Source organism: Platichthys flesus, chromosome 13, assembly GCF_949316205.1.
Source record: "Platichthys flesus chromosome 13, fPlaFle2.1, whole genome shotgun sequence".
NCBI lineage: Eukaryota > Metazoa > Chordata > Actinopteri > Pleuronectiformes > Pleuronectidae > Platichthys > Platichthys flesus.
In genome coordinates this window covers 609,926-635,856 of record NC_084957.1, presented here as the reverse complement: position 1 = coordinate 635,856, position 25,931 = coordinate 609,926, and the positions used below count along the sequence as shown (strand labels likewise).

The 25,931-nt window shown below is 47.3% G+C and overlaps 1 protein-coding gene across 1 annotated transcript in view; it reads right to left on the bottom strand.

Moving 5' to 3' along the window:
* Positions 1 to 290: 290 nt before the first annotated feature.
* The window catches only part of ttn.2 (titin, tandem duplicate 2), a 174,511-nt gene continuing 148,870 nt past the window's right edge, over positions 291 to 25,931 (bottom strand). Inside the window, exons 192-226 of the mRNA XM_062402154.1 lie at positions 25,421 to 25,708; positions 25,016 to 25,315; positions 24,651 to 24,802; positions 24,398 to 24,548; positions 24,008 to 24,307; positions 21,786 to 23,552; positions 21,356 to 21,649; positions 20,976 to 21,263; positions 20,570 to 20,869; positions 20,080 to 20,414; positions 18,141 to 19,872; positions 17,720 to 18,022; positions 17,282 to 17,593; positions 16,792 to 17,082; positions 16,337 to 16,636; positions 15,992 to 16,133; positions 15,717 to 15,880; positions 15,281 to 15,583; positions 14,712 to 14,993; positions 13,984 to 14,577; positions 13,582 to 13,872; positions 13,121 to 13,420; positions 12,321 to 12,623; positions 11,901 to 12,203; positions 11,508 to 11,776; positions 11,092 to 11,407; positions 10,708 to 11,013; positions 10,221 to 10,520; positions 9,472 to 10,047; positions 8,997 to 9,302; positions 8,508 to 8,890; positions 8,106 to 8,316; positions 2,089 to 7,956; positions 1,728 to 2,000; positions 291 to 1,582 (exon numbers count right to left, since the gene is read on the bottom strand). Of these exons, the coding sequence (XP_062258138.1) occupies positions 1,290 to 1,582; positions 1,728 to 2,000; positions 2,089 to 7,956; positions 8,106 to 8,316; positions 8,508 to 8,890; positions 8,997 to 9,302; positions 9,472 to 10,047; positions 10,221 to 10,520; positions 10,708 to 11,013; positions 11,092 to 11,407; positions 11,508 to 11,776; positions 11,901 to 12,203; positions 12,321 to 12,623; positions 13,121 to 13,420; positions 13,582 to 13,872; positions 13,984 to 14,577; positions 14,712 to 14,993; positions 15,281 to 15,583; positions 15,717 to 15,880; positions 15,992 to 16,133; positions 16,337 to 16,636; positions 16,792 to 17,082; positions 17,282 to 17,593; positions 17,720 to 18,022; positions 18,141 to 19,872; positions 20,080 to 20,414; positions 20,570 to 20,869; positions 20,976 to 21,263; positions 21,356 to 21,649; positions 21,786 to 23,552; positions 24,008 to 24,307; positions 24,398 to 24,548; positions 24,651 to 24,802; positions 25,016 to 25,315; positions 25,421 to 25,708 (18,896 nt within the window). The 3' untranslated portion in view covers positions 291 to 1,289. The remainder of the gene's footprint in view (positions 1,583 to 1,727; positions 2,001 to 2,088; positions 7,957 to 8,105; positions 8,317 to 8,507; positions 8,891 to 8,996; positions 9,303 to 9,471; positions 10,048 to 10,220; positions 10,521 to 10,707; positions 11,014 to 11,091; positions 11,408 to 11,507; positions 11,777 to 11,900; positions 12,204 to 12,320; positions 12,624 to 13,120; positions 13,421 to 13,581; positions 13,873 to 13,983; positions 14,578 to 14,711; positions 14,994 to 15,280; positions 15,584 to 15,716; positions 15,881 to 15,991; positions 16,134 to 16,336; positions 16,637 to 16,791; positions 17,083 to 17,281; positions 17,594 to 17,719; positions 18,023 to 18,140; positions 19,873 to 20,079; positions 20,415 to 20,569; positions 20,870 to 20,975; positions 21,264 to 21,355; positions 21,650 to 21,785; positions 23,553 to 24,007; positions 24,308 to 24,397; positions 24,549 to 24,650; positions 24,803 to 25,015; positions 25,316 to 25,420; positions 25,709 to 25,931) is intronic.

Genomic DNA, 25,931 nt, shown 5'->3' with positions numbered 1-25,931 from the left:
CCTCCCTATATAAATGTGCTTTCGACCCCTGCAAGGCAGATTTCAGTTTTGGCTTGTGTATCTCCGGGTATCTAGATGGCCGTCCCGACCTGTAATTTCTTGTAATAAACTTAGTTATAAGTACTGGGTCCTCGGAGTCCTTCCTTCATCATCAACAACTTCTACAACATCATCGACCTGTCGGCTGTATAAAATATACCATACTATGAAAATTACATAGAAACATGTTCCCACAACAACGTCACGTTGACCAAAAAGAAAAGGAGTCAATAAGGACAGCAGACGTGGTGCAGTGCTGATAATCATGCTTTATTAAATCAATTATTGGAGAAAAACTCAAGGAGGCTGATAAAATAGTTCCATGCTACAACTCCAACTTCAACCACACCAAAACGCAGAGCACCACAAGGAGCAGGCTGGATTCTGTCCCGGGTCTAACGCAGCTCAGTTGGTTTCTGCTGCGCTGCATCTGCTTGACTGACAAGTGAACTAAAAACTAACACACAGAAAACACTGCAGACCTCCGAGAGGCGGCTCTGCCTCTGCAAACGAGCACAGGACGGCTCTCGTGTCACGTGACGGCCACGTCAGAGGCGACGAGGAGCCGAGCAAGTGGTCGTTCGCCAGACGCAGAGCACAAAACTAAAAAGAAACATGTGCTCAGGGAGTGCAGGCCGCTCGCACTGTGAGCATGTCATGAAAATGGCGGTATGACGTAATCCGTCAGAGGCGAGGTCCAGTCGTCCTGCTTACAAGAGGGTAAATGCAAACAGGACTCAGGATCTCACGCTCGTGTTACAGCTGCTCTGGAGCAGAGCAGTTTGTCTCTGATTGAGTCATCGTCAGCAGGGAGCCTCTCTACCTGCTGAGGCAATCTTAAGACTTCAACTTATCGTTGAGGCACAGTTTAGTTTCTCAGTTTAACAGGGTATTCGTTTCTGTTGAAACTTTCTCCTGTTAAACTGCATTTAGTTTCATTTTGTTTCGGTTAATATTATTGTCATAAATAACAATACATACATTTCCCATAACCGTTAAATTCGGCTATATACATTATGTACATGTCACAGAAAAATGGATCAAAAATCCTAAGTCATAGTTATCCAATATGGCACATTTTATAACAACTTTAGACTTTAGTCTAGTTTGGCATAAATTAATGTCAAGTTTGGTACAAAAATAGTTCATATATATACAAGAAAAGAAAATGAGATCTTTATCAATGAGAGTATTTTGCTCAATTAATAAAAAAAAAAGGTATGGAAGTAGAGGGAAGGGAAGATTTGTTTTTACACTGATCGAATGCTAATGTGAACAGTCGCTGAGTCAGACCCCAGCTCATTGGACAGTTTGAGGGTATAGGTTCCAGCATCTTCCTCTTTCACCCCGGTGATGATGAGGGTGGTGAGGTCCTCCGTCGTCTCGATGTGGAAGCGTCCCCCGGCAGTCACCTCGATGGTTCGGCCCCCGCGGGACCACTCGATGTGTTTGGCGTCACCGGAGAAGGCGCAGGCGACTGTCAGGACTTTGCCCGGCTCGATGCTGATGTCCTCCGGCAGAGCCTCGATTCTGGGAGCAGAACCTGAGGAACCACAGAGGACCAGACATCAGGGCCAACTTTGTTTGTTTTTCTTTTGTCAAAACAACAACAATTCTGTTCATATTCAAACTAACTCTATGAGGATAACTCTCTAAGATCTTTAATAGATTAAAAGAGAGCTTCTCACCGATTGCTCTGAATGAAGACCCCTCGGTGAGGCTGCTGGAGCTCAGTGCATACGTCTCAGATGCAACCGAGGACATGCTGGACATGGACATGGTCTCAAACTTCATCTCAGCTGCCATGCTGCTGAAGGAGCTGGACTCCATCATGGATGACATCATGGCTTGCTGGGAGGAGGAAGAAAAGGAGGAGGACTCTTCCATTGTGTGGATTTCTTTCTTCATCATGGATGAGCTCATGGCTGATGAAGATTCCTTGTGACTCATCATCGTTGATCCTGTTTAAAGTAGAAAAGGAGAAAATTGTAATGTGGATTTACATACTGACTTCAAACTGGACAAACATGTGTTGATGTGTGTTCTCACCTTTAAGAGCCAGTTGCTGTTCACAATGGGCTGTGATCTGCATGCGTACGGACTGGAAGACCTGTCCAGTGAAGGAGAAGGAGGATTTGGATACTCCTCCCTCTGATGTCATCTCACAGGTGTATTCTCCCTGATCGCTGTCCGCAAGATCATGGATTACAAGGCTGCAGGAGCCCTCAGAGTACTGCATCGAAAGGTGGCTGCTCTGCGAGAGTCTCCTCCCGTTGGCGTACCACACCACCTCCCTGACACTGCTCTCACAGACACAGGACATCCTCACCGAGCCCTCACAGGCTTCAGCTGTTAGTTGGTTCAGAACCTTGGGAGGTTTTGGGGTTGGGGATTTGACAGGCGGTGGAGATACAACCCTCTTAGGGGACATGATCGGAGGAGGAGACTTCATCCTCGGAGGTGATTTGATCCCTGTCGGCTCCGGGGACTTTAACGCCCTGGGCGATTTGATCCCTGTCGGCTCTGGGGACTTGATGCCTTTTGGTGTTTTTATTCCAGCAGGTTCTGGGGATTTCATTCCTTTCGGTGTTTTGAGTCCTGCGAGTTCTGGAGATTTGACACCACGAGGGGATTTGAGTTCCTCAGTTTCAGGTGACTTCACTCTCTCTGGAGACTTAATAGGTGGAGGTGACTTGAGTCTGGGTTCTGGGGATTTGAAACCACGTGGTGACTTAACTCCCTCAGGTTCAGGAGATTTGACAGTTGGAGCTGGTGATTTTAAGCCGGGTGCTGGAGAGGCTGCCGATGGCACAGGAGACTTGACGCTCCTAGTAGACTTAATTCCTTCTGGTTCAGGAGACTTCACACTCGGAGAAGGAGATGTTGCACATGGTTCAGGGGATTTGACACTTGGTGTGGGTGATTTAATTGAAGGCACGGGGGATATAACGCTGGGTTCAGGTGACTTTACACTCGGAACAGGGGATGTTACAGAGGGAGCTCGTGATGTGACTGAAGGCTCTGGTGACTTTACGCTCGGAACAGGGGATGTTACAGAGGGAGCACGTGATGTGACTGAAGGCTCTGGTGACTTTACGCTCGGAACAGGGGATGTTACAGAGGGAGCACGTGATGTGACTGAAGGCTCTGGTGACTTTACAGATGGCTCGGGAGATTTGACAGCCTTAACTTCTTCTTTGGCAGCTGCTCTGCGAATGGTTAAAGTGAAGTGAGCCTCCTGTCTGCCTGTTGCGTTCTCCACCACCACCGTGTAACTGCCCTCGTCTGAAGTCGTCACAGAGGAAACCTCCAGGCTGGACTTGTACTGAGTTGTGGTGACCTGGACGCGGTGTGATGCAACAAGAGTTCTGGTCATGTGCATCCATGAAACACTGGGTGCCGGCTCCCCATCAATATCACAGGAGAATCTGGCCGTCTGTCCCTCTTCAAGCGTCACAGACTGAGGCTTGGTGAGGATCCTAGCCGGAAGAGAAGGCTTCACCTTTTGGACTAAAGCTTCCTCAGCCACGACAGTAGAGGACGATTTAAGTCTGGATTCAGAAGTTGAGTGTTTCCCAGTAAGAGAAAATTTGTCTGATGAGTAGGAGGAAGCAGATGACAGGTATTCAGTCGAGGCGTATTTGATGGATGAATCATACCTCTCAGATGAGGCGGCATATCTTTCACGAGTAGCAACCTCGTGTGTCTTGGTCAACTTAGACTTGCTCTCCTCCACCTCAAGTTGGGTCTGGGACGCATAGCCAGCTTTAAAGTGCGAGGTGTGATAGTGGTCAATGCGAGTTACTTCAGGGACAAATGCTTTGGTAACTTCCTCATCTTTGCGGCGAGAGGAGAAGGTGGTGTATCCTCCACACGACACATCCAGGGTGGCATAGTCCGATGCCTCTCCCTTAGAGTTAGAGCATACACAACGGTATGTGCCACTGTCCTCTTCCTGACAGGCCAGGATACTAATGGTCATGACGCCGCTCATGTCGGTGAATACATATTTCTCACTGCTTTCAGAGATTTCAGTTCCATTATGGAACCACTTGATCTCACCATCTGGCTTGGCTTGGATGTTAAGCGTGAATTTGGTGTCTTGTCCAAGTGGTATGCGATGAGAACGCATCCTGACGGTCACACGGGGAGCGTGGTCAAGGCTGAAAGGTGTCTGGCTAACAACCTGATATTTTCTCTCAGATTTCAGAGCAGCCTTTCTGGCCTCATAACGGGACATGATGTCAAATCTGGCAGATCTCTCAAACCTGGAGGAGGAGCGAGAAGACCTCTCAACTGATCTGATGGGGCTGGGTGAGCGGGGACGAGTCCTCTCCGGGGTGGGGGACCTCCTCACCACAATCTCTCCCTCTACTTCCACAGGTGGCCGGGTCCGAGATGGTCTGATCAGCTCTGCGACAGGACGCATCAGCTCAATGTATGTGGGAGACAACGATCTTCTCCTCCTCATGAACTGAGAAACAGTACGTTTCTTCTTCTCAACAACTTCAACAGTTTCCTGCCTGAATTCCTGTCTCCTCTCCTCACGTTCAATGGCACGCCGCTCTATGCGGATTGGGCTGCCAGCAGGAGAGGCAGAGAAACCGAGCTCCAGTTCATCCTCCAGCATCATCTTCTCCTCCTCTGTTCTCCTCATGGAGAGGTAGTCGTCCACAGGCATCAGCAGCTCCTCGTCGCTCAGGTCTCCCAGAGATCTCCTCCTGGATTTGAAGGAAACCTCAGATTCAGGGGAGGGTGAACGGCGTGCAGGCCTGACAGTCTCCAGATCATCCAGGCTGAGTTTTGGAATACGCCATCTAGGCCTGTACTGGTCAGTGATTCGGGGGAGGGGCATGACATAGAACTGTTCCCACCTGGACAGGCGAATACGTCTTTGTCTCTTCTGCACAATCCTCTCCATCCTCTCTGGAATCTCATACTGGTCTCTCAGCTTTCTGTACCACTTCATATCCGAGAGAGGTACAAACTGTTTGATGGCCTTGTCTTCGTCCAAAACTCGAGGATCATGAACTAATGGCTCTGGCATCTCATATGGCATGAAAATCCTCCTTTCCTCCTCCAGCCTCTTGGTATCAGACTTCTCCACGCTGATGTCAAACTCACCCTCTACGTTCTTGGTACTCACTGCAGGCTTGTACATCTCTGCAGCAAATTTGAGGGCCTCCTGGGCTGTGGGGTTGAGAGGCACAAGCTCTTCAGTGGCAACGATCCGCTGAGCCATCTTGTGCGTCTTTTCAATTTCTTTCTGTATGTGTCTGTATTGCTCCTCCTCGCTCTTATACTCTCTCCTGGTATAGGTCAGTCGGTCGACCTTCAGTGTAGCCTGGCAGCTTGCAGAGCCAGCTGAGTTGGTTGCGGTAACCTTGTACAAACCAGAGTCCTCGAGTAGAGTCTCTCTGACGTGCAGGACATGGTAATCTACATCCTCCTGTACGACAACAACCTTTGGACCAAACTGTAGTGGGTGACCGTCCTTCTCCCATTTCAGAGTGGGAGTTGGGATTCCTGAGACTCTGAGTTCGAAACGGACACTATGTCCTTCTACGCACTCGACATTAGCCAGGAGACGTTTAAACATGGGCCTCATAGTTTCCTCGAAGACAGGATGAGGTGTCACAGTGAGGCGAGCCTTACAGCTGTCTTCTCCAAACTTGTTGTGGGCCATGACTGTGTATTCAGCATCATCGCTCATGTCCAGGTTGTGGATCATCAGCTGGTACAGACCCTTATCACTGGTGAATGTGTACTTGCTGTCATCGTCGCCTGGCCTGATTCTCTCTCCATTCTTAAGCCATGCTACATGAGGCTCCGGGTGCACAGTAATAGTGACACCAAAGCGGACATCTTGGCCAATGTAGGCAGCGCTATTGTACAGAGGCAAAGTGAACTCTGGTGGTCTCTGCAGGAGTTTAGTCTTGTCAACTCTCTTCCTTAGTTTCTTGATGGAGCGGCTTACAAAGTGCTCTCTGATGCTTCTTACCGTATCAACAAACAGCTCTCCATAAGCACTGTCCTCTCCATCGTCGCTAACCACCTTGCATCTGTACACGCCATCATCACTGTCTTCAATGTCCTTTACGTAGATGCTAGCAAAACCATTACTGTAGGTGATCTCATACTTGGGGCTTGGGTGTAGCTGGCGGTTTCCGAAGTACCACGACACCTGTGTACTCTTGTCATAGTTGGTTATGCTACAGGTGAATCTGACATGGCCGCCTTCCTCAGCTGCGCCATGCATGACTGGACCGGCACGAAGGCCGTGGTACTCGGTTCCAATCTTCACTTTACCCACAGCTAATCCTCTCTGGTTCTTGAAGGCGCCACCATAAGCAACGCGAGCTGCCGATACGATAGTGTCCATCCTCTTCACACAGGTCTGGTAGTACCTTCTGTGTTTCAATGTCCTAATGACCTTGTCGCTGACATGCTCAATCTTCATCTTGAGCCATGGGTGCTCCAGAGCCTCATGGGCGGTCATACGGAGCTTCATGTCCTTGACTAGAAGTCTGTCCACAAAGTCCATGGCCTCCAGGCTGATGTCCTTAAATGCTTCACTATCAAAGATGAACTCACAGTTTGAGATATTCTCAATCATCTTCGTAGTTGACTCTGCCGCAAATGGATTAAGGCCACTGAGCAAAACATAGGCCATAACACCAACAGACCACATATCAGTGGCTGTTGTGATCAAGTCGTGGCGGTGGACCTCTGGGGCACAGTACTCTGGAGCTGAGAACAACATTCTGATGTTTTCTCCTGGCACTAGCAGCCGAGCCTGGCCCATCTCGATAATCTTTATGGTGGTGCTTCTCCTTGTAGAATAGACGATGTTGTCTGGGCGGATATCAAAGTGACCGAAGTTGCTGCTATGCAAGAACTTGAGGGAAGAGCAGACTTGTCTCAGGTAGCGGACAATCTCCTGCTCTGTTAGCTCAAAGTTGCTGGTACCAAGGCGCTCAAAGATGTCAACTCCAGAAATGAATTCAAAGATCAGGATAATTTCTTCCATACTTTCAAAGTATTCATGCAGGTAAATCATATTTGTGTGCCTTGCTACGTTGAGGGCCTCAATCTCCCTAAGAACCAACTCACGGTCAGTTCCTTTGACCTTGATGATCTTGGCCATGAAAGTCTTCTTGGTAGCAATCTCCACGCAGCGGTGGACTGCTCCAAACTGGCAGCGGGCAAGCTCCTCAGAGATGATGTACTTGGAGGACAACTCCTTCACCTTGTAGGATAGAGCTTCTTCCTTGGTGATCACTCTGGCTTCATCCACTTCCTCGTCATAGTTCCTAATCACAGACTTGTCTTCCTTAGTAGTGATAGGCTCAGTTGGCACAGAAGGAGGACTCAGACCAAATCCGTTCTCAGCAATGACACGGAACTGGTATTTGGTCTTTCCAAATATGTTGATGATAGTGATGCTGCAGTCACTGGTCTGTCCAGCACGGATCCACCTGTCAGCAGTGGTGGGACACTTCTCGACTATGTAGCCAATAATGTCGCTACCACCGTCATTGGCAGGAGGCTCCCAGGTCATAGTGATGGAATCCCGAGTAATGTCACTGACCATGAGTCCCTTTGGAGCTTCAGGTATATCAGCCACATTCACCTCGATGGTTTGCTTGTCACTTCCGAACCTATTCTTTGCAGTAATAATATAGTAGCCATTATCTTTCCTCTGTACTCCCTTATGGAAGACCAGTGAGGTGAAAGACCTGGTGGTGATGACTTGGTGGTAAGGAGAGTTGGAGAGGATCTCCTGGCCCTTCTGCCAAGTGACTGCTGCCTCAGGCTTGCCAGTGATGGGGATCTTGATGGTGATCTGATCTCCACGGACAGCGTGGACTGCCCCCATTCCCTGGAGCTCTCTGGGCAGGTGGATTTTAGCAGGTACTAGAATAAAATGTACAAAAAATAAAAAAGTTAATTTGCATGTTGTTATAATTTCTGTTTCAGGAATTACACCTGGAAACAATTCAACCGGGTGGATTCTAGAAAACACAAAACGTAATTAATTTGTAATAATAAAAGCATTTCATCACCTTCCACCTCCAGATTGGCTGTTGTAGAGATAGAACCTGAGGGGTTGGTTGCCCTGACTTGGTAAACGGTGGCATCGCTATCCTCAGCAGACGTGATGACGAGCTGGTAGTAACCTCCCTTGAACTCCTGAGCTTTAATCTTGGTTCCATCTGCCTGAATCTCCTTTCCACTGCGGTACCATTTCACCAGAGGCTTTGGATGTCCCACCACCTTGTGGGGAAAAGAATCAAGTTAGATGTTGTACTGAACACAAGCCTTGTCTCTTTCAGCAGAAAGTGTTTTGTGGTTGTTTCCCAGAGTCAGATGAGACATTTGGGGTGAGGACATGTTTAGACTTTCACAGATGTAGATGCCACTTTCAAATATTTGAAAGGAAAGATATAATTAAATATAGAAAGTACCTTAGTGACAAAGGTGGCGTTGGCTTGGTATTTGACGTTCATGTCCCTGATCTCCTCCCTGAATGCAGGAGCGCGTGGAGACTGGTCAGACTTCGGGATTATTCCTGCAGATGTCTCGCTCCAACCGCTCTCACCACCCGCATTCTCACACTTGACACGGAACTCATACTCGAAGCCCTCAATCAAGCCTATGACTTCATAAGTGGTCTCCACAATCTTCTTGCTGGTAACTGAAATCCACTTGTTCTGCTTCTTCTCACGTTTATCCAGATAGTAGTTTGTAACTTTAGCTCCACCGTCACTGCTTGGAGGCTTCCAGCAGACGACACAGGAGTCCTTGGTGGAGCTGATGATGAAGGGCTGCTGTGGCATGCCCGGTTTTTCTGAGAAACAAACAGAGAACGTTATCGTCGTGCTCTACGTAGCTGTTGATTGAGCTGCATTGTAGCTGCAGAAGCCAAAAGTGGCAAACAATATTACGGAACTTACCGAATGGACTCTTTATGATGACCACTGATGGGATTTCCAGAGCCTCGCTGACTCCGTACTGGTTCTGGGCAGAGACTCTGAAGTAGTACCCCGCGTTTTCTATCAGGTTGGGGACACGGCAGGTTGCGCCAGAGACCGAGGAGGACACCAGTTGCCACTGCTCACCTTCTTTGGCTTCACGCTTCTCCACAATGTAGTTTGAGATCATGGAACCTCCATCATCCTTAGGAGCTTTCCAGCTGATGACAACTGAGCTCTTTAGCAGAGCATCAATGACCAGTGGACCCTCAGGGATGCATGGTTTATCTGTAGAAACCATTAGAAGTGAGTGAGAAACAACACTTTCCAAACAGATAAATAGATCTAGGAATAGTTGGCTGAAATCATATGTATAACTAATATTTTCCTGCTAATATTTGCAGAGACACAGACTTAACATAGACATATTTTTTCTTGTGGACATCTTCTTGATTACCTTGGATTTCAACACGTAGAACAGTGTCAATGGTTCCAAACCCATTGCTGAGTTGAACCTTATAGCGGCCGGCATTTGTCATTCTCTGGACGTTCCTCACCACCAGGTGGGTGTAGCTTTCTGTGTTTTCAATGATCACATTTTCTGATTGATTCAGAGGCTTCTTGCCATAGAACCACATGATCTGGGGAATAGGGCGCCCGATGTAGACGACATGCAGGCGGAGGCTGGTGCCAGCTCCAGCAGTGTACTTCTCCTTCAGGGGGAACCCAGGATGGAACTGAGGAGCTGCTTGAAGACGCAGTTTGCCGCTGGTTTCAATCTCTCCGGCCTCATTGATGGCCCTGCAGGTATACAAGCCCTCGTCTTCCTGCTCATCTGTCAGGATACTGAGGGAGTGGTTGCGGCCATCTGAGCTCATCTTGTACTTGCGGCTCTGAATCAGTTCTTTGCCAAAGCGGTACCACTTGATCTCAGGCAGAGGTCTGCCAATGATGCCACAGGTCAGACTGCCCAGCTCACCAAGTTTGGTGGTAACGTCTTGGATCTCTTCCTTCAAAGCTGGAGCTTCTCCAACTGCAGAAGCATCAGCAAAGTTTCATTCATCTACATTCATTATTTTCTTTGTAATAAAATAAACGTAATATTATTTTATTCCTGATGATGCTACCTAAGGATTCATTGTTTAACTTTATAAGACCCAGGTCACAAATTCTGTTTGATGAAATCTATAATCTGTATTTGCTCACCGCTCAGTTTAGTCTTGATGCCCATCGGTGTGCGACGAGGTCGGCTGAATCCGGCCTCATTCTCAGCAAAGATTCTAAACTCGTACTCGGTGGCCTCCATTAATCCACCCATGGTGAACTGACGATCCTTGGAACGCTCCTTGATGCATTTTTTCCAGGCGCTTTCTCCGGCCTGCCTGAACTCAATCCAGTAGCCCAGAATCTCCTTGCCTCCATCATGCTCAGGTCTGAGCCAATGGATGGTGATGGAGTCTTTAGTGATGGAGATGATGTCGATCTCTCCTGGCTGGCTGGGTTTGTCTATAAGGAGAAGACAAAGGTGGCTTAAAACTCACAGAGATACTAAATGATGGTATTGTACAATAGCTGTAAAATCTGTTCCTTGATTAGTTCTATACATGAATATATGTTTATGTTTCCTTTCGATTTTCAAGTGTCTGTCGCGTCATCATATTTTCCGATATCATTTTCTCCAACATCAACTCACCAAATGGATCTTTGCAGACCAACGACTCTGAAGCAGGACCAGCTTCACTCTGCCCGATGTCGTTCTGAGCCACGACTCTGAACATGTACTCTGCGTCAGGAATGAGACCGGTCACATTGTACATGGTGGTGGTGATGTGGGTCTTGTTATGGCGGACCCACTTCTCTGTCGACACCTCCCTCCTTTCCACATAGTATCCTGTGATGCGAGAGCCTCCATCATCGCGAGGGCGGGCCCAGGACAAAGACACTGTGGACTTGGTCACCTCCATGATCTCTGGTGGGTAGCTAGGAGGTTCTGGTGGGCCTGGAGGTGAAGTCGATTGTCAGTAAAAGCAATACGTACAACACTAACTGCATCACAATTTTGAAAAATGATACTCACAAAGTGGTGTCTTAGGTGTCACAGCCTCATCAGACTTGAGAGACCTGCTGACACCGAATTGGTTCTCAGCGGAAACCTTGAAGTGATACTCCACATTTTCCTTCAGACCCTTCACCACCAGAGAAGTCTCTGTAACCCGGGAGTCCACCGTACACCAGGCGGCCTTGGGGACCTCACGCCTTTCCAAGATGTATCCTAGGATGTCAGAACCGCCATCATCTGAAGGTGGTCTCCAACTGACCCGCAATGATTTGGCTTGAATCTCATCAAATTCCAGAGGGCCCTCCGGGACATCAGGGCGACCGATCACCTTCACCTGGAGGAGGAGATTTAGTTAGGTTCCCACCATTCCAAGAGATATATTAAAGTGCCTTTGAGGGAAGTCATGCTTCAACTAAATATCACAGCCTAGTCACCTTGATGTACACGGCCTTTCTGCCACATTTGTTCTCCAGCACCAGGTCATAGGTACCGCTGTCGTCTTTGTGTGCCTCTTTGATGACCAGCTCAGTGATGTCATCGTGGGTGGCAATCATGGCCCGATGGGAGATGTCACGACCATCCTTAGTCCACTTGCATGTCGGGATGGGTTTACCCTTGATGGCCACAGACAGATGGATGACTCCGCCCTGTCGCACTACGTAGCCCTCCTCATATTTAGAATCAAACTCATAGTCGGGATAATCTGAGGATGATACAGGTCAGAGTTTTGTCAATAACAGATTCAGGTAAGAGAGAAAGATGCATCTTATATTTACGAGAGAAAAGTAACTAGTTTTGTGACTAAATGATGTTTGTTGTTCTCCTACCAAGCATCTCCTGGACTTTAACGACTCCAGGAATCTCTGTGGGCTCTCCGGAACCACCAGCATTGCAAGCGATGATCCTGAACTTGTACTCTGCACCCTGGGGCATGTGGGTGAGAGTGTACTCTGACATCTTAGTGGGTGTGGTGTTGCACAATGTCCATTCCACCTGGTCCACCTTCTGCATCTCAATAAAGTAGCCAGTAATCACAGCACCACCCTCCTCTTCGGGGGGCAGCCAGGCCAGAGACACTGAAGTCCTGGTGCTGTCGGTGACTCTGGGTTGAACTGGTGCTCCTGGAGGCTCTGTTCAACAACACAGTAAAAAACTGACTTCAGACTTATGAGATCAGAACAAAACAAGTGGTGGCGGTTTTATCATTACAGTGGTACAGTAGTTCCACACAGAGTTGTGTCACACACCAATGGGATCCATGGCCACAGCGGTGACAGAGGTCTCGCTGGGTTTCCCGGCTCCTCTCGAGTTGATGGCAGTGACACGGTATTCGTACTCCAGGCCCTCGATCAGGCCAGAGGAGCGGTACCTGGTCATGGTGACGGGGTTCTTGCTGATCTTCATCCACCTGTCAGAATGGGCCTCCTTACGTTCAATTATGTAGCCGGCAATGGTGGATCCCCCATTATCCTCAGGTGGTTGCCAGGTCAGGGTCATGCCCTCGTGGGTGACATCGAGCACATCTGGCCTGCTTGGAGGTCCAGGGATGGCTAAACAGGAAATACAGATGAATTACTGGTAACAGAAAATACTTGACAGTTTGAGAGAAGATTTACTGATGTAATGAAGATGGAAAGTATGAATGATGAAGGGCAATGAAAAGAAGGATGTTAAATATATAAATAAATAAGTACTTTTTCTTGTACTATGCACAGAAATATGTGGCTAAATTTTCTTCAGTCTTAATATTGATCAAGAATAGTATAAGTGAAACTGGCCAAGAAACAACTGTTTGGTGTAGATGTTTAGGTGAACCTTGTAGGTCACCAATCAAGTGTCACTATATGGTCAGGACGGGTCATGTGTTACTAGGTCATTGCTACCAGATGGTTAAAAGAGATGTTCCTAAATGGTTGCTATGGTGAAAGTAGAACAAGTGGGACCAAAAGGTCGTTTGTAAGAAACAGCAGCAGTTTGTTTTCATTATAAATAAGAAGATACACACAGAGTGCAGTAACACAACACTTTCAACAGGAAGAGAACTCACTCTTGGCGCTCTTGCACTCCACCACCTCGGACTGCAGGAAGCTGCCGACACCGAAGCGATTCATGGCAGCAACACGGAACACATACTCAGTTCCCTCTGTGAGTCTGGTGAACTTGTAGCAGGGTCGGGTCACCGACTCTGAGACGGTGGACCAGCCAGGCCGGTGGGCTTCACGCTGCTCCACCACGTAGCCGCTGACATTGGCCCCCCCGTCCATCTCTGGAGGTTCCCAGCTGACTGTCACTGACACGCCGTCTGTCTCCTCAATCTTCATCGGACCAACTGGGATTCCTGGTTTGTCTGGATGGACACAAGGACGAGGCTGCTTAGTACGTCTGTGTCTACATATCACTTGAATTGTACTTGTTAGAAACATTTCTTAAACTGAATAATTATTGGTACATCTAATCTGTAAAATTCTAATTTATGAATGACCTCTTTGTCGGCAGAAAGTCCCTTACCAAGTATGATGACCTTGATGACCTCTGTTGCCATGCCGATGGCATTCTTAACTTGCAGCGTGTAGTCTCCCGTGTCACTGATGGTCGTGTCACGTATGACCAGATGGGTATATTTGCCGTTGCTGTCAATTTTGATGCGGTCCAGGCTGTCCTTCAACTTGGTGCCACTGAAGAACCAGGAGCACTCAGGCTGTGGCTTAGCCTTTATCGGGACGTTGAGGTCGATGGGTTTGCCACGGTGCACGTGGACTATTTTCTGAGGGATGCTGGTCAGGTCAATCTTGGGCATCACTGAAATATACAGAGAGATGTTTTGTATTGATGGTATTTTAGGGATTTATGTGAATTTGGTATATTTTGTAATGGTTAAAAGGGACTGTGGATGTGTTCATGATCTCTTACCCTTAATGTCCTGAATTGTGATCGGAGACACAATGTCCATGGGCTCGCTGGCTCCCCTGCTGTTAGTGGCTCTGATTCTGAAAAGATACTGGTCATTCTCCGTTAGGGATTGGATGGTTTGCTTGGACACAGAGGCCCTGACTGTCGCCACAGCAGTCCACCTGTCTGAGCCCACTTTGCAGGCCTCAATTACATAACCCGTCAGCCTGCTGCCGCCATCGTGCACTGGCTTCTCCCAGAGCAGTGTTACCGAGGACTTGGTGACATCAACCATCTGCAGGCTCAAAGGCACTGATGGCACCTCGCACACCAGCACAGCCTCAGACGTGTCACACGGCTCACCGACGCCATAGATGTTCTCTGGCAGGATTCTGAAGAAGTAGTGCTGTCCCTCCTCCAGGCCAGTGATTCTGAACAGGGTCTTTCTACACTCAGTGGTGACGGTCGTGTAGGACTTCATGCTGGCTTCACGCTTCTCTACTATGTAGTTGCTGACGTGAGCACCACCATCAATGCTCGGGACATCCCAGGTGATCACAACAGACTCCTTGGTGTAGTCCTTCACCTTCACTGAAGCTGGAGGACCAGGAGTGTCTGCGCGAAAGAGGGGGCGGGGGGGGGGGGGTGAAGAAGAGAACATATAATTTTCTACAGTTGAGCTGAGGAAACTTTTACATTTCAATTCAGAATGAAATAATGAGTATCTGTGCAAACATCCGATGACATACCATAGACTTTGACAAGAATGGTTGTAGTCTTCTTGCCAGATGGGTTCTCTGCCTCCACAATGTATTTTCCAGAGTCATAGCGCGTAACCTTTTCAACCATTAGCATGGTGTAGCTATCGGTGGTTTCAATGAAGCCACGGCTCTGCAGCTCCACCCCTGTCTTCCTCCAAGCCACCACTGGAGTTGGGCGGCCAGTGACGGACACAAACAGACGCAGGGTTCCTCCGGCTCGCAGACACACGGTTTTCTTCAAGTCGTCGGCAAGCTCCAGGTCAGGGATTTCTGAGCAGGTGGAGCAGAGTAAGAGTCATAAGATGCTGCGACAGATTTTTTCACATTATACTCATTTGTTTTTTAAAATAGTTAAAAGAAATGACACAGAAACTGTGGAAACGTTTTTAGATTTTCTTTTTGGAAAGCATTTGAGATGAATGGAAGTTTTGGTGTTGGTGTTGGTGATAATAATATTTAATAATTAAATTGTATGATGTTCTATTCTATTTAGCTTTCTCTCTTTTCTGCCACAGCAAGTTTTACCAGGAAAAGAGCTGAAGTTTGGATTGACTCACCGATTCTCTCCAGAGGCTGGACCTCCACACTAGGTTCACTGAACTCCCCGGTGCCCTTGTTGTTGATGGCAGCTACTCTGAATCTGTACTTCTTATTGGCTGCCAGGCCTGCGGCCACATACTCATTGGTCTGGAGTGCCTTGGCACTGGCACGGTACCACTGCTCGGTGCCCTCCTCTAAGATCTCCACTATGTAGCCGGTGACGTCTGAGCCTCCGTCGTACATGGGTCTGGTCCATGTCAGATTGATGCTGTGCTTGGTTGTGTCAGTAATGCGAGGCATTGATGGAGGAGCTGGTGTATCTGAAAGTAAATGTACAAATGGATATATTTGATATTCTTCAAACCTAATTCCATCGAGAGGAAATTCATCTTTCCAAAGTATGGATGGAATTATGGTTAGAAATTGAAAAGAAAAGACTGTTCAATGTCTTACAAGTTGGGTCTCTGCAGAGGATGTATGGTGAGGCGTCACTGGGCTGGCTGTCTCCTGCAGCGTTGACAGCTGTCACTCTAAACATGTACTCACTTCCCTCCAACAGACCTGAGATCTTCAGACGAGTGTCGTAGATGGTGTAATTCTTATTAACCCGAGTCCACCTGTTCCAGAGAAGAAATGACGGGATGTGGTTAGGGAAAGATGATGACATCAATATTACAGAAGGTGAAAACTCAACTTCATCCATCAAGACCATCAGATGTTAATCACACCTGGTGCTGCTCTTCTCTCGTTTATCCACAATGTATGTTTTGATCTCGCTGCCTCCATCGCTCTCAGGCTTCAGCCACTCGATGATGACGTGCTCCTTGGCCACAGCTGTAACGTCCGGTGTCCCCGGCTGGGATGGGATGGCTGAGAGATAAAAGAGTTAAGACACGTCGGGGTCAAAGACAGAAACATTCTTTATATGCGTGGCCATTTGGGGTTCAGCAAGGACACTTCAGCATGCAAATGGTAAAACCTGGGATCGAACTGACAAGGGTTTGTCCTCACTATGCCACAGCACCACCATCAGGAAACTTTTGAATAAAAAGGTAAAGTCAGAGAAAGCTTACTGTAGGCGTTCCTGGCGATGATGGGATCAGATTCTAGAGCAACTCCAGGTCCGAATTTGTTGACTCCTCTGACTCTGAACACATACTCGTTATTCTTGATCAGTCGGCTGCTGACACATGACAGAGTCTTGCACTCGGCCTCCATGATGACCCAGTTGAGGCGGCTGGTCTCGCGACGCTCCACTATGTAACTGGTGACAAGGTCTCCACCATCCTGCAGTGGAATCTTCCACGACACGGTACATTTCTCCTCCGTCACTCTGCTGATTACGATCTTGTCAGCCGGAGCTCCAGGAGTGTCTAAAAGAGGAGAACCCGTCAATCAGTCCAGAGAAATGTCTATTAATTACTACACAACTTCAAGTTTTTCTATTCGAGGCAAAAGTCAACCAAGTCATATCCTTGTAGTAATAATGTGATTCTTGTTTCATCCCAGTTGCTCGTTGGTTACTCACCTAGAACTTTAACGCTGACAGCCGCGGTCTTGATTCCGCTGGCGTTCTTGACGGTCAGGACGTATCTGCCTGTGTCATATCTGTCGCAGTCCTTGATCACGGCCATGGCTCTGGTGGCAGTGTAGGTCAGCGAATATTTCTCTCCCAGCTCCAAAATCTTGTCGCCCTTCGACCAGAAGACCACAGGCTCCGGTTTACCGCCTACAGCCCCGTCCAGGACAAGGTCGGAGCCAGCAGTGACCGTGACTGTCTCACCCACCAGCCTGCTGTCAAGTTCAGCTTTGGGAGGACCTGCAGCAAAGAAGAGAGTATAGATATTTACCTTAATAACAATTGACTTGTAAGGATGCCACAATGTGATTAAAAGCAAAAGGTCAAAAAATATACTAGTTTTTGTTATTTAACTTAATTTGCTAGTATTATACTTATTACTAATAATGGTCAATGAAATCAAAATCCTAATTGTAATGATTTGATGACCCAGACTTACAGTATTCGTCCTTGCACGTGATTGGTCCGGTAGACTCGGAAGGTGTGCTGTGGACACCTGCAGCATTCTTAGCGATGACATGGTACTCGTAGGTCTCTCCCTCTCCCAGGTTAGCCACAGTGAAGTAGTTCTCACTAATGGTGGTGTAGTTGCACTTGAGCCAGCGGTTGTCGTCCCACTCGTCCGTGCTGTAGACTTTCCTTTCCACCACATACCCAACGATCTTGCTGCCACCATCATTAAATGGCACAGTCCAGCACAGTGATACAGAGGAGTGGCTGATATCCGTCACCTCAGGCTTACCAGGAGGATCTAAGCGAGGATGGAAAGGAGTCAATCGTAAAACTGTACCACAGTTTTAATTATGCCGATTTTTTACGCTCTTGAAGTCATTAGTCTGAATAATAAATATCTGTAGTAGATAAACATGTCACTTACCAACAGGGTTTAGTGCTGTTACAGGTCTGGAGGCCTCACTGGCCTTGCTGAGTCCAGCGATGTTCATGGCATACACCCTGAACTGGTAGTCCAGGCCCTCGATCAGGCTGGATATCTTGTACTGGCAGTCCAGGCAAGGCAGTTTGTTTTCCCTCACCCACAGAATCGTGTTCCTTTCCTTCTTCTCAATCCAGTAGCCTGTAATCTCGCTGCCACCATCTGCATAGGGCAGTTCCCATTTGATGCCGATGGCGCTGGCAGAGACAGATACCACATCTGGACGATTTGGAGGACTTGGAGGAGCTGTGAAAACAAAGAAGCAGTGAGAACAGGTATTCCTAATTTGATCTGGACGAAGGCACTTTGACAAAATTCATCAAACTTTGTATTTATTTTTGTGTATATGTTGATCAGGACTTACCATATGGATGCTCAATGACAACAGCAGCAGACTCCACGGACTTGCTTACTCCAAACTTGTTCTCAGCACACACTCTGAAGGTGTACTCCAAGTACTTGGTAAGATGAGTCACTTTGATGGTGGTTCTCTTCACACTGGAGTTCACCACTTGCCAGGAGGCAGAGCCAGACTCTCGTTTTTCCACAATGTAGTTGGTGATGTCAGTACCACCATCGTCCGCTGGCTCAGACCAAGACAGGATGCAGGATTCTGAGGAAACTCCAGAGATGTCCACCGGGCCTGTGGGTGGAGTCGGTCTGCCAACGACAACTACCGTCACCGTGAATGTCTTCACACCAGCTGTGTTCTCAAGGGTCAAGTAGTATTTTCCACTATCGCTTCTCTTGCTGTCTTTCACCACCAGAGTGGTTCTCTCCTTTGTGGTCTTAATGGAAACTCTGTCCGTCTCCTTCAGCTTCATCTCTTCCAGCTTCCAGGTGACCTTTGGCACAGGTCTGCCACTGATTGGGATGTTGATTGCGAAGGTGCTTGAGGTCTTGCAGGTGATGAGCTGGTTGGTGATGCTGCTGAGATCAGCAGTTGGTTCAATGCGGGGCTCCTTAATGACCACAGATCCGAAGGTGCCCTGAGGCTCGCTGATTCCAGCATCGTTCTTGGCCCTGACTCTGAAGTCATATTCAGTATTCTCAATCAGACCTTCCACTGTCATCTTTTGGGACTTGGTCTCTTCGCTAACAACCCAGCGGTCAGTGCCTTTAGCTTGGAATTCAACAATGTAGCCTCTGATGCGGCTGCCCCCATCATGCTCAGGCTTCAGCCACACCAGCGAGGCTGAGGAGTTGGTGGTGTCAACGACATCCAGTCTCTTGGGTGGCGCAGGTTCTTCTGTGGCAATGATAGGCTCTGTCATCTCATGAGCTTCTCCCTGGCCGTACTGGTTAACAGCAATCACCCTAAACAAATATCGCACCCCAATATCCAAACCAGTTACCCTAATCATCTGCCGAGAGCTCTTGGTACTGACTTCCTGCCAAGCCAGGCGGCTGGCTTCACGCTTGTCCACAATGTAGTGGTGGATTCGGGCTCCACCATCATTTGTGGGGGCATCCCACATCATTGTCAAGGCTCCACGGGTAACATCTTTAAAGGTGATGGCTCCTGGAGGTCCAGGTGTATCCAGCACTTTGACAGTGAACGTGATGGACTTGCGCCCACTGTTGTTCTCTAGAGACAGGGTGTATTTTCCAGCCTCATACCTTGTGCACCCCTCAATAGTCAGAGTGGAGAATGAATCTGTGGTGTTGATATCACCCATGACAGGCAACTCACCATCCACCTTAGACCAGGTGGCCAGAGGAGCTGGTTTACCGCAGAAGGCCACATGGAGGGTGACCATGCCGCCATTCTTTACGATGTGAGTTTGCTTGAAGTTGGCATCAATGTCAATCTCAGGAGATGTGAGTCTGTCCAGAGCCTGAACAGGACTGGTCAGCACAGAGGCTTCGCCTTCTCCTGATCCATTTACAGCACTGACTCTGAACTTGTAGGTCTCTGCAGCCACCAAGCCCTTGGCAGTGTAACTGGTGTGGAAGCAAATCTGGTTGTTGACTCTGTGCCACTCCTCCAGACTGGCCTTACACATGTCAATGTTGTAGCCAATGATTTCCATTCCACCATCAAAGACTGGCTTGGTCCAGTCAATGGTGATAGATGACTTAGTGGAGTCAGTGACCTAAAGAAAACAAACAGAGTTCTCAAAGGGTTTCTTTATTCTCAATTCTCTCTATTATTATGTAATTTAAGTCATTTTGAGGTTTTCACTGTGTTAAAACAGCAACTTAAATTTAAAATAATTTGTACATAACAATATAGCTGACAAAATATATACATGTCTGACATTTTATTGAATATAAGGAAGGATTATCTTCTGTAATCCTACCTTGATCATTGTGGGAGCACTGGGAGCACTTGTAGGCTCTCTGCATTTGAAGAGCCTGGAGGTACTGCTGGCCGGTCCAACACCAGCGCCATTTTCAGCCATGACGCGGAACTCGTACTCGTTGCTCTCAGTGAGTTTGGTGACACGGTGTCTCAGCTCTGTGATGGGCCTCTTGGAGGAAACCTTCAGCCAGCGCAGGCTCTTCTTCTCTCGCCTCTCAAGGATGTAGTGTTTGATCTCGTTGCCTCCATCTGACCTTGGCCTAGTCCAGCACAGGGTGATGCTGTTTCCAGTCACATGTGTGGCATCAGGAGTACCAGGGGCATCAGGCACAGCTGAAAGAGAGAAGAAAACATGTTTTTTGTACAAAGGTCAAGTTCTGAATGAGGAGGCAGTTCTCTCTGTTATTTCTGCTAGATTTCAATTGCAACAGATCAGTCATGTTTACTAGCTTTGGTCAAATTTGTCACAGAGAATGTGAGTAACTTACTGTATTGCATCTGTGCAATGATAGAATCAGAGTCCAGTGGTTTGCCAACACCAAACTTGTTGACAGCAGAGACTCTGAACTGGTACTCGTTGCCCCTGATGAGGTTGGTAGCATTGTAAGAACAGGCTTCACACTTAGAGGTGACCAAGGCCCAGGTGATCCTGGATGTCTCCCTCTTCTCCACCACATAATGAGTGATGGCGGCACAACCATCGTTCTCTGGTGGGTTCCACCACACAGTGCACTTCTCAGCCGTGATGCCAGTGAAACGGATAGGACCTTCTACCGGTCCCGGTGTATCTGAGTGTGTGAGAAGGTAGGATCCAAGTGTTAATAGAAACAGGATTGAAAATGTTGTTCCTATACGGTGTCTCTAAAACATAATGAAACATAAGTGTTTACCAACCTTGCACTCTGACGTTGACGTCAGCTTTCTTGGTACCAGAGCTGTTCTTGGCCTCGACAGTGTAGATTCCACGGTGGTTCCTGTCAGCATCACGAATAAACAGACTGCTGGATCCGATACTGCTGGTGATCTCAATGTCAATCATGATCCTCTTGTCGATCTCTTTGCCATCCTTGTACCAGACAACCTGGGGGACAGGACGTCCAGTGATGCTGCAGCCGAGCTGCACCTTCTCTCCAGCCCTCATCGATAGAACCTGATCTGGAGACCAAATGATCTCAGGAGATACTGGAGATACAAAGAGAATGAACAGATGAGTGATCGGCAGAATGAAGGAACACACTGTTTATGATAACATTTCTAAAATGGAATGTACTTACTGCTCTCATCCCTGGTCATGATGGATCCAGAGGAGTTGGACGGTGGACTGACTGTGCCCACAGCATTCCTGGCAATCACTCTGAACTCGAATCTGTCTCCAGGTGATAAACCAGTCACAGTGAACTGGGTTTCGCTGATATCAGTGAAGTTGCACCGCAGCCATTTGCCTCTGCCTTGGCGCCTCTCCACACTATAGGCAACTATCTTGCTGCCACCATCCTTACTGGGGATGTCCCACTGCAGCGTGACCGAATCTCTGGTTACATCGATGAGCGTGGGAGTGCCAGGTGGATCTAATGAGAGAAGACAGATGAAATAAATGCTTGGTTTAAAAAAAAAAACATGTGATACTGAAGCAAAGAATATTGTAGATATAGTAATATGCGAGAGACTTGTATTTTTAACAGACTAGGGTTAACATGCACTTACCAACAGGGGAGATAGCAAGCGCGTGTTTACTCTGTTCACTCATAGGGCTAATTCCAGCATTGTTCTCTGCATAGACTCGGAAGGAGTACTCCAGTCCCTCCATGAGACCAATGATTCTGTACTCTTTGCTGGATATGATGGAGGAGTTCACTTTCTGCCACAAGAGGCTGTTCCTGTCCTTCTTCTCAACATGATAGCCCAATATAGGGGACCCGCCATCAAAACCTGGGATCTCCCAACCGATGGTCATTCCATCACTGGTGACGTTGTAGGCCACTGGCTTTCCTGGGGGACCTGGAGGTTTGTACTGGTGCTGGGCAATAACATCTGAGGAGTTGAGTGGTTCACTGACACCATACTTGTTCTCCGCACGGACCCTGAACTGGTACACAGCTTCCTTGACCAGGTTGGGAATCTTGAATGTGGTCCTGACAACACTGGAGCAGACCATCTTCCAGTTAGCCTGGGAGGTTTCACGTTTCTCCACACTGTAACAGGTGATCTCGCCACCTCCATCCTCCTTTGGCACATCCCAGGAGATGATGATACTCTGAGCTTTAATCTCATCAAAGCGGATAGGACCAACTGGCACTGAGGGGGCTCCCAGAGTGATCACATTAATGTCAAAATAGTTTTTGATGACTCTGTTGTCCAGAACCAAGGTGTATTGGCCGGCATGCTCTTTCTTGGCTCCTCTGACTGTGACGGAAGTCTTGTTGTCAGTGGTCCTGAAGCGAATTTTCTCGCTTTCCTTCAGAGGGAAGTTATCCTTTAGCCAGCTGATTGCGGGTCTTGGTTTACCCTTGAAGGGCAATTCAATGTGGATGTTCTGACCAATGCGAACAGCAAGCTCTCCATTGGGGTAGTCACTCAGAAGGGCCTCGGGTGGAATGATGAAGTCCATCACTACGATTGGACCAATCAGTGAGAAGTCACTGTTTCCCTTTTCATTCTTGGCAAATACTCTAAAGTCCATGATATCGTTCTCTTTAAGTCCTGTGACTTCACAGCTGCAGCGCTTACACGTAGCACCCAAAGCCCAGTTGACCTCTTCCTGGGATCTCTTCTCAATGATGTAGTCAGTGATGAGGCTGCCACCATCGTGGTCAGGTCTGGTCCACTGCAGGGTGACAGAGGTCTTCGTGGAGTCAAGCATCATCAGATCTTTAACAGCTCCTGGAGTTTCCGTGGCTCTGACGGGCTCAGTGGTCTCACATGTGTCACCCACACCATACTCGTTTTCAGCAGACACACGGAAGAAGTAAGCACAATCCTCCTCCAGGCCGGACACCTTGTAGGATGTGTTGGCACACTCTGCGGTGATCACCTGGTAAGCCTTCATGGTGGAGGCCTTCTTCTCAACAATGTAATTAGTGACAGGGGAACCACCATCAATGACAGGAGCTTCCCAGCTGAGGGTCAACTTTCCTCTGCTCACGTTCTTGACCAACAGTTTCTGGCAGGTGGCTGGACTATCCAGAACTTTAAGGGAAACTGTAATTATCTTTGGTTCTCCAACGCCATTCTCAATCTCCAGCAAGTACTTCCCACAGTCATCGCGGCTGACCTTTGGCAGGAGGAGTGTGGTAGCTCGCTCAGTGCTGGTGATGGAGTAGTTGTTGTCACCAGCCATGTTGCGGTCGCCTCGGCGCCATGTGACATTGGGGGCGGGGCGTCCCTTCAGGGGGATGAACACTTCCACATCACGGCCAGCTTTAGCTGTGTACTGGGTTGTCATGGGAACATCCAAGTCCAAATCAGCTTCCTCTGTTAAAGTGTAACACAAATGAAATGAGGAGGAATCATAGTATTAATAAACTTCTCACCTTTTCATGTGCAATACATTCACTCTACATATTCTCTCACAAAATATATTTCTTAACACTGTATATATTTAATTCTATTCATATGTTTATATATATATCTTTATATTTCTATATATTACTGTTTCTTTTTGCTGCTGTTATATTGCAAATTTCCCCATTGTGGGACTAATAAAGGACGTCTTATTCTTATTCTCATCAATAATTATATATCATACTAATCCATCCGAGTTTAGATGGAGTTTACAAAACAATCAAAGCAACAATTTGAAGCAATAAAAACAAAAGAAAATAACTATGACACTCAAGTACTGTTAATGATCAGGTTGTTTTTTATCCTAATTATTAAACAAAAACTTGCTTGTAACTGATCCTAGAGGAGTCAACATAAATACAAACCCAAGATGTCTTTGGCCTGCACAGGTTGGTACATCTTGATGTCCTCTCCTTTGCCCTTAGAGTTGACAGCCGACACTTTGAAGAAGTAGTAGGTTCCGGGCTTGAGATGGGACACCACATATTCACAGGAATTGACCTGTGGGTTGATGGTCACCCATTCTTTCTCTTCAGAGTTCATCTGCTCCAAAAGGTAGTGAGTGACCTCACTGCCACCGTCGTAAACTGGGGGCTCCCAGCCGAGGGTGATGGAGGTCTTTGTGGAGTCAACCACATGCAGCTTGGATGGCTCACCAGGCAAATCTGGAGAAGATAAAAGATTCTGTGTGAAGACCATGACAATATAGAAATCTTGTAAAGAAACTCCAGCAAAGCTGTAATGTTACTGCTTACCGATCGGGTCGTAGGCTGTGTAGAGATCAGAACACTCAGAGTAGTTCCCTGCTCCAGCCTTGTTGACAGCACAGACTCTGAACTGGTATTCGCTGTTCTCCACCAGGTTGGTGACTTTCTGCCTAGTGTCTCTGATGGTTCCCTTCACCACCTGGACAAAATGTGTATTTTATGAAGCGAACACTTGCCATTCTTTAGTTTGGGATCTTAAATATATGATATAGCTTTCATAAAGATTGGTCAAAAAGCAAACCTTGAACCACTGCAGACTCTTCTTCTCACTCTTTTCCAGGTAGTAGCCGTCAATGTCGCTGCCTCCATTCAATGCAGGTCTTTCCCAGATCACTGTCATGGTGGACTTGGTAATCATGGTGACTTGAGGCTTAGATGGCTCGCTAGGAGGAACTGTAAAAAAAAGGACCAGGTTAGATGAAACTGTTTTTCTATCGTTTAACATGTTTGCAAAACCACTCGCTTTTCTATCATCTCACAAATTAGTATCTGTATACAGGGAATCATTATTTATACATAAAATATTAGATTTCATCATAATCATGACACATAATCATCTCAGGACAGAACACCAGATGTGGCAGGATATTAACTTCACTCTCTTACCGAATGCATTCTTTGCAATGACAGGCTCAGACTCCAGTTGGTCTCCAATGCCAAATTTGTTGACTCCACGAACTCTGAAGATGTACTCATTGCCCCGGATGAGTCTGGGAACATTAACGATGCAGTCGACCAGCTTCTCCGACACTATGGACCACATGACCCTGCTGGTCTGTCTTTTCTCCACAATGTAATGAGTCACCATTGCACCGCCCTCATCAGCCGGTGGGGACCACATGATGGTTATATTGTCAGCAGTCACCTTCTTAAACTGGATTTCTCCAGCAGGGGGACCTGGCTTGTCTAGATAAGAGAGAATAATGTGAAAATCAGAGTTTTTATACATATAAAATTAATTTCATGCAAGGTGAAAATTATCATCATTTTTTTTAAATAATATTTGAATACCTTGTATGAGCAGCCTGACAACAGCACATGCAGATCCCAAGGAGTTCTTCACCCTGACCTCATAGACACCAGAATTCAAACGAGTGGTTTCCCTTAGGAACACACTGGTGCACTCAAACGTGTGTTTGAAGGAGAGCTGGGCGCTGGGCACGAGTTCTCTGCCATCCTTCAGCCACTCAATAGTGGGAGCAGGTTTGGCTGTGATATTAAACTTGAGCTCCACATTAGAGCCAGCCTTGTGTTTGACCTCACTGAAGTACTCCTGAGGTATTTCAATCTCTGGGGCACCTGGAAGAGAAATGACAAAAAGGTGAGTTGAAATTCTGAGGCATCACAGAGTGCTCACATGAACAAGAGTCAAGCTGAGATATTTGATTTGTAAAACAAGAAGTTGTTTTACAAAATGTGATATCCAGATTCACAAAAAAACATGAATAAGAATAAAGGCAACAGTTTGTCCAAAATGTCACGTGTAAACTACAATTTATGTAAATCCATATTTAAGAATAAG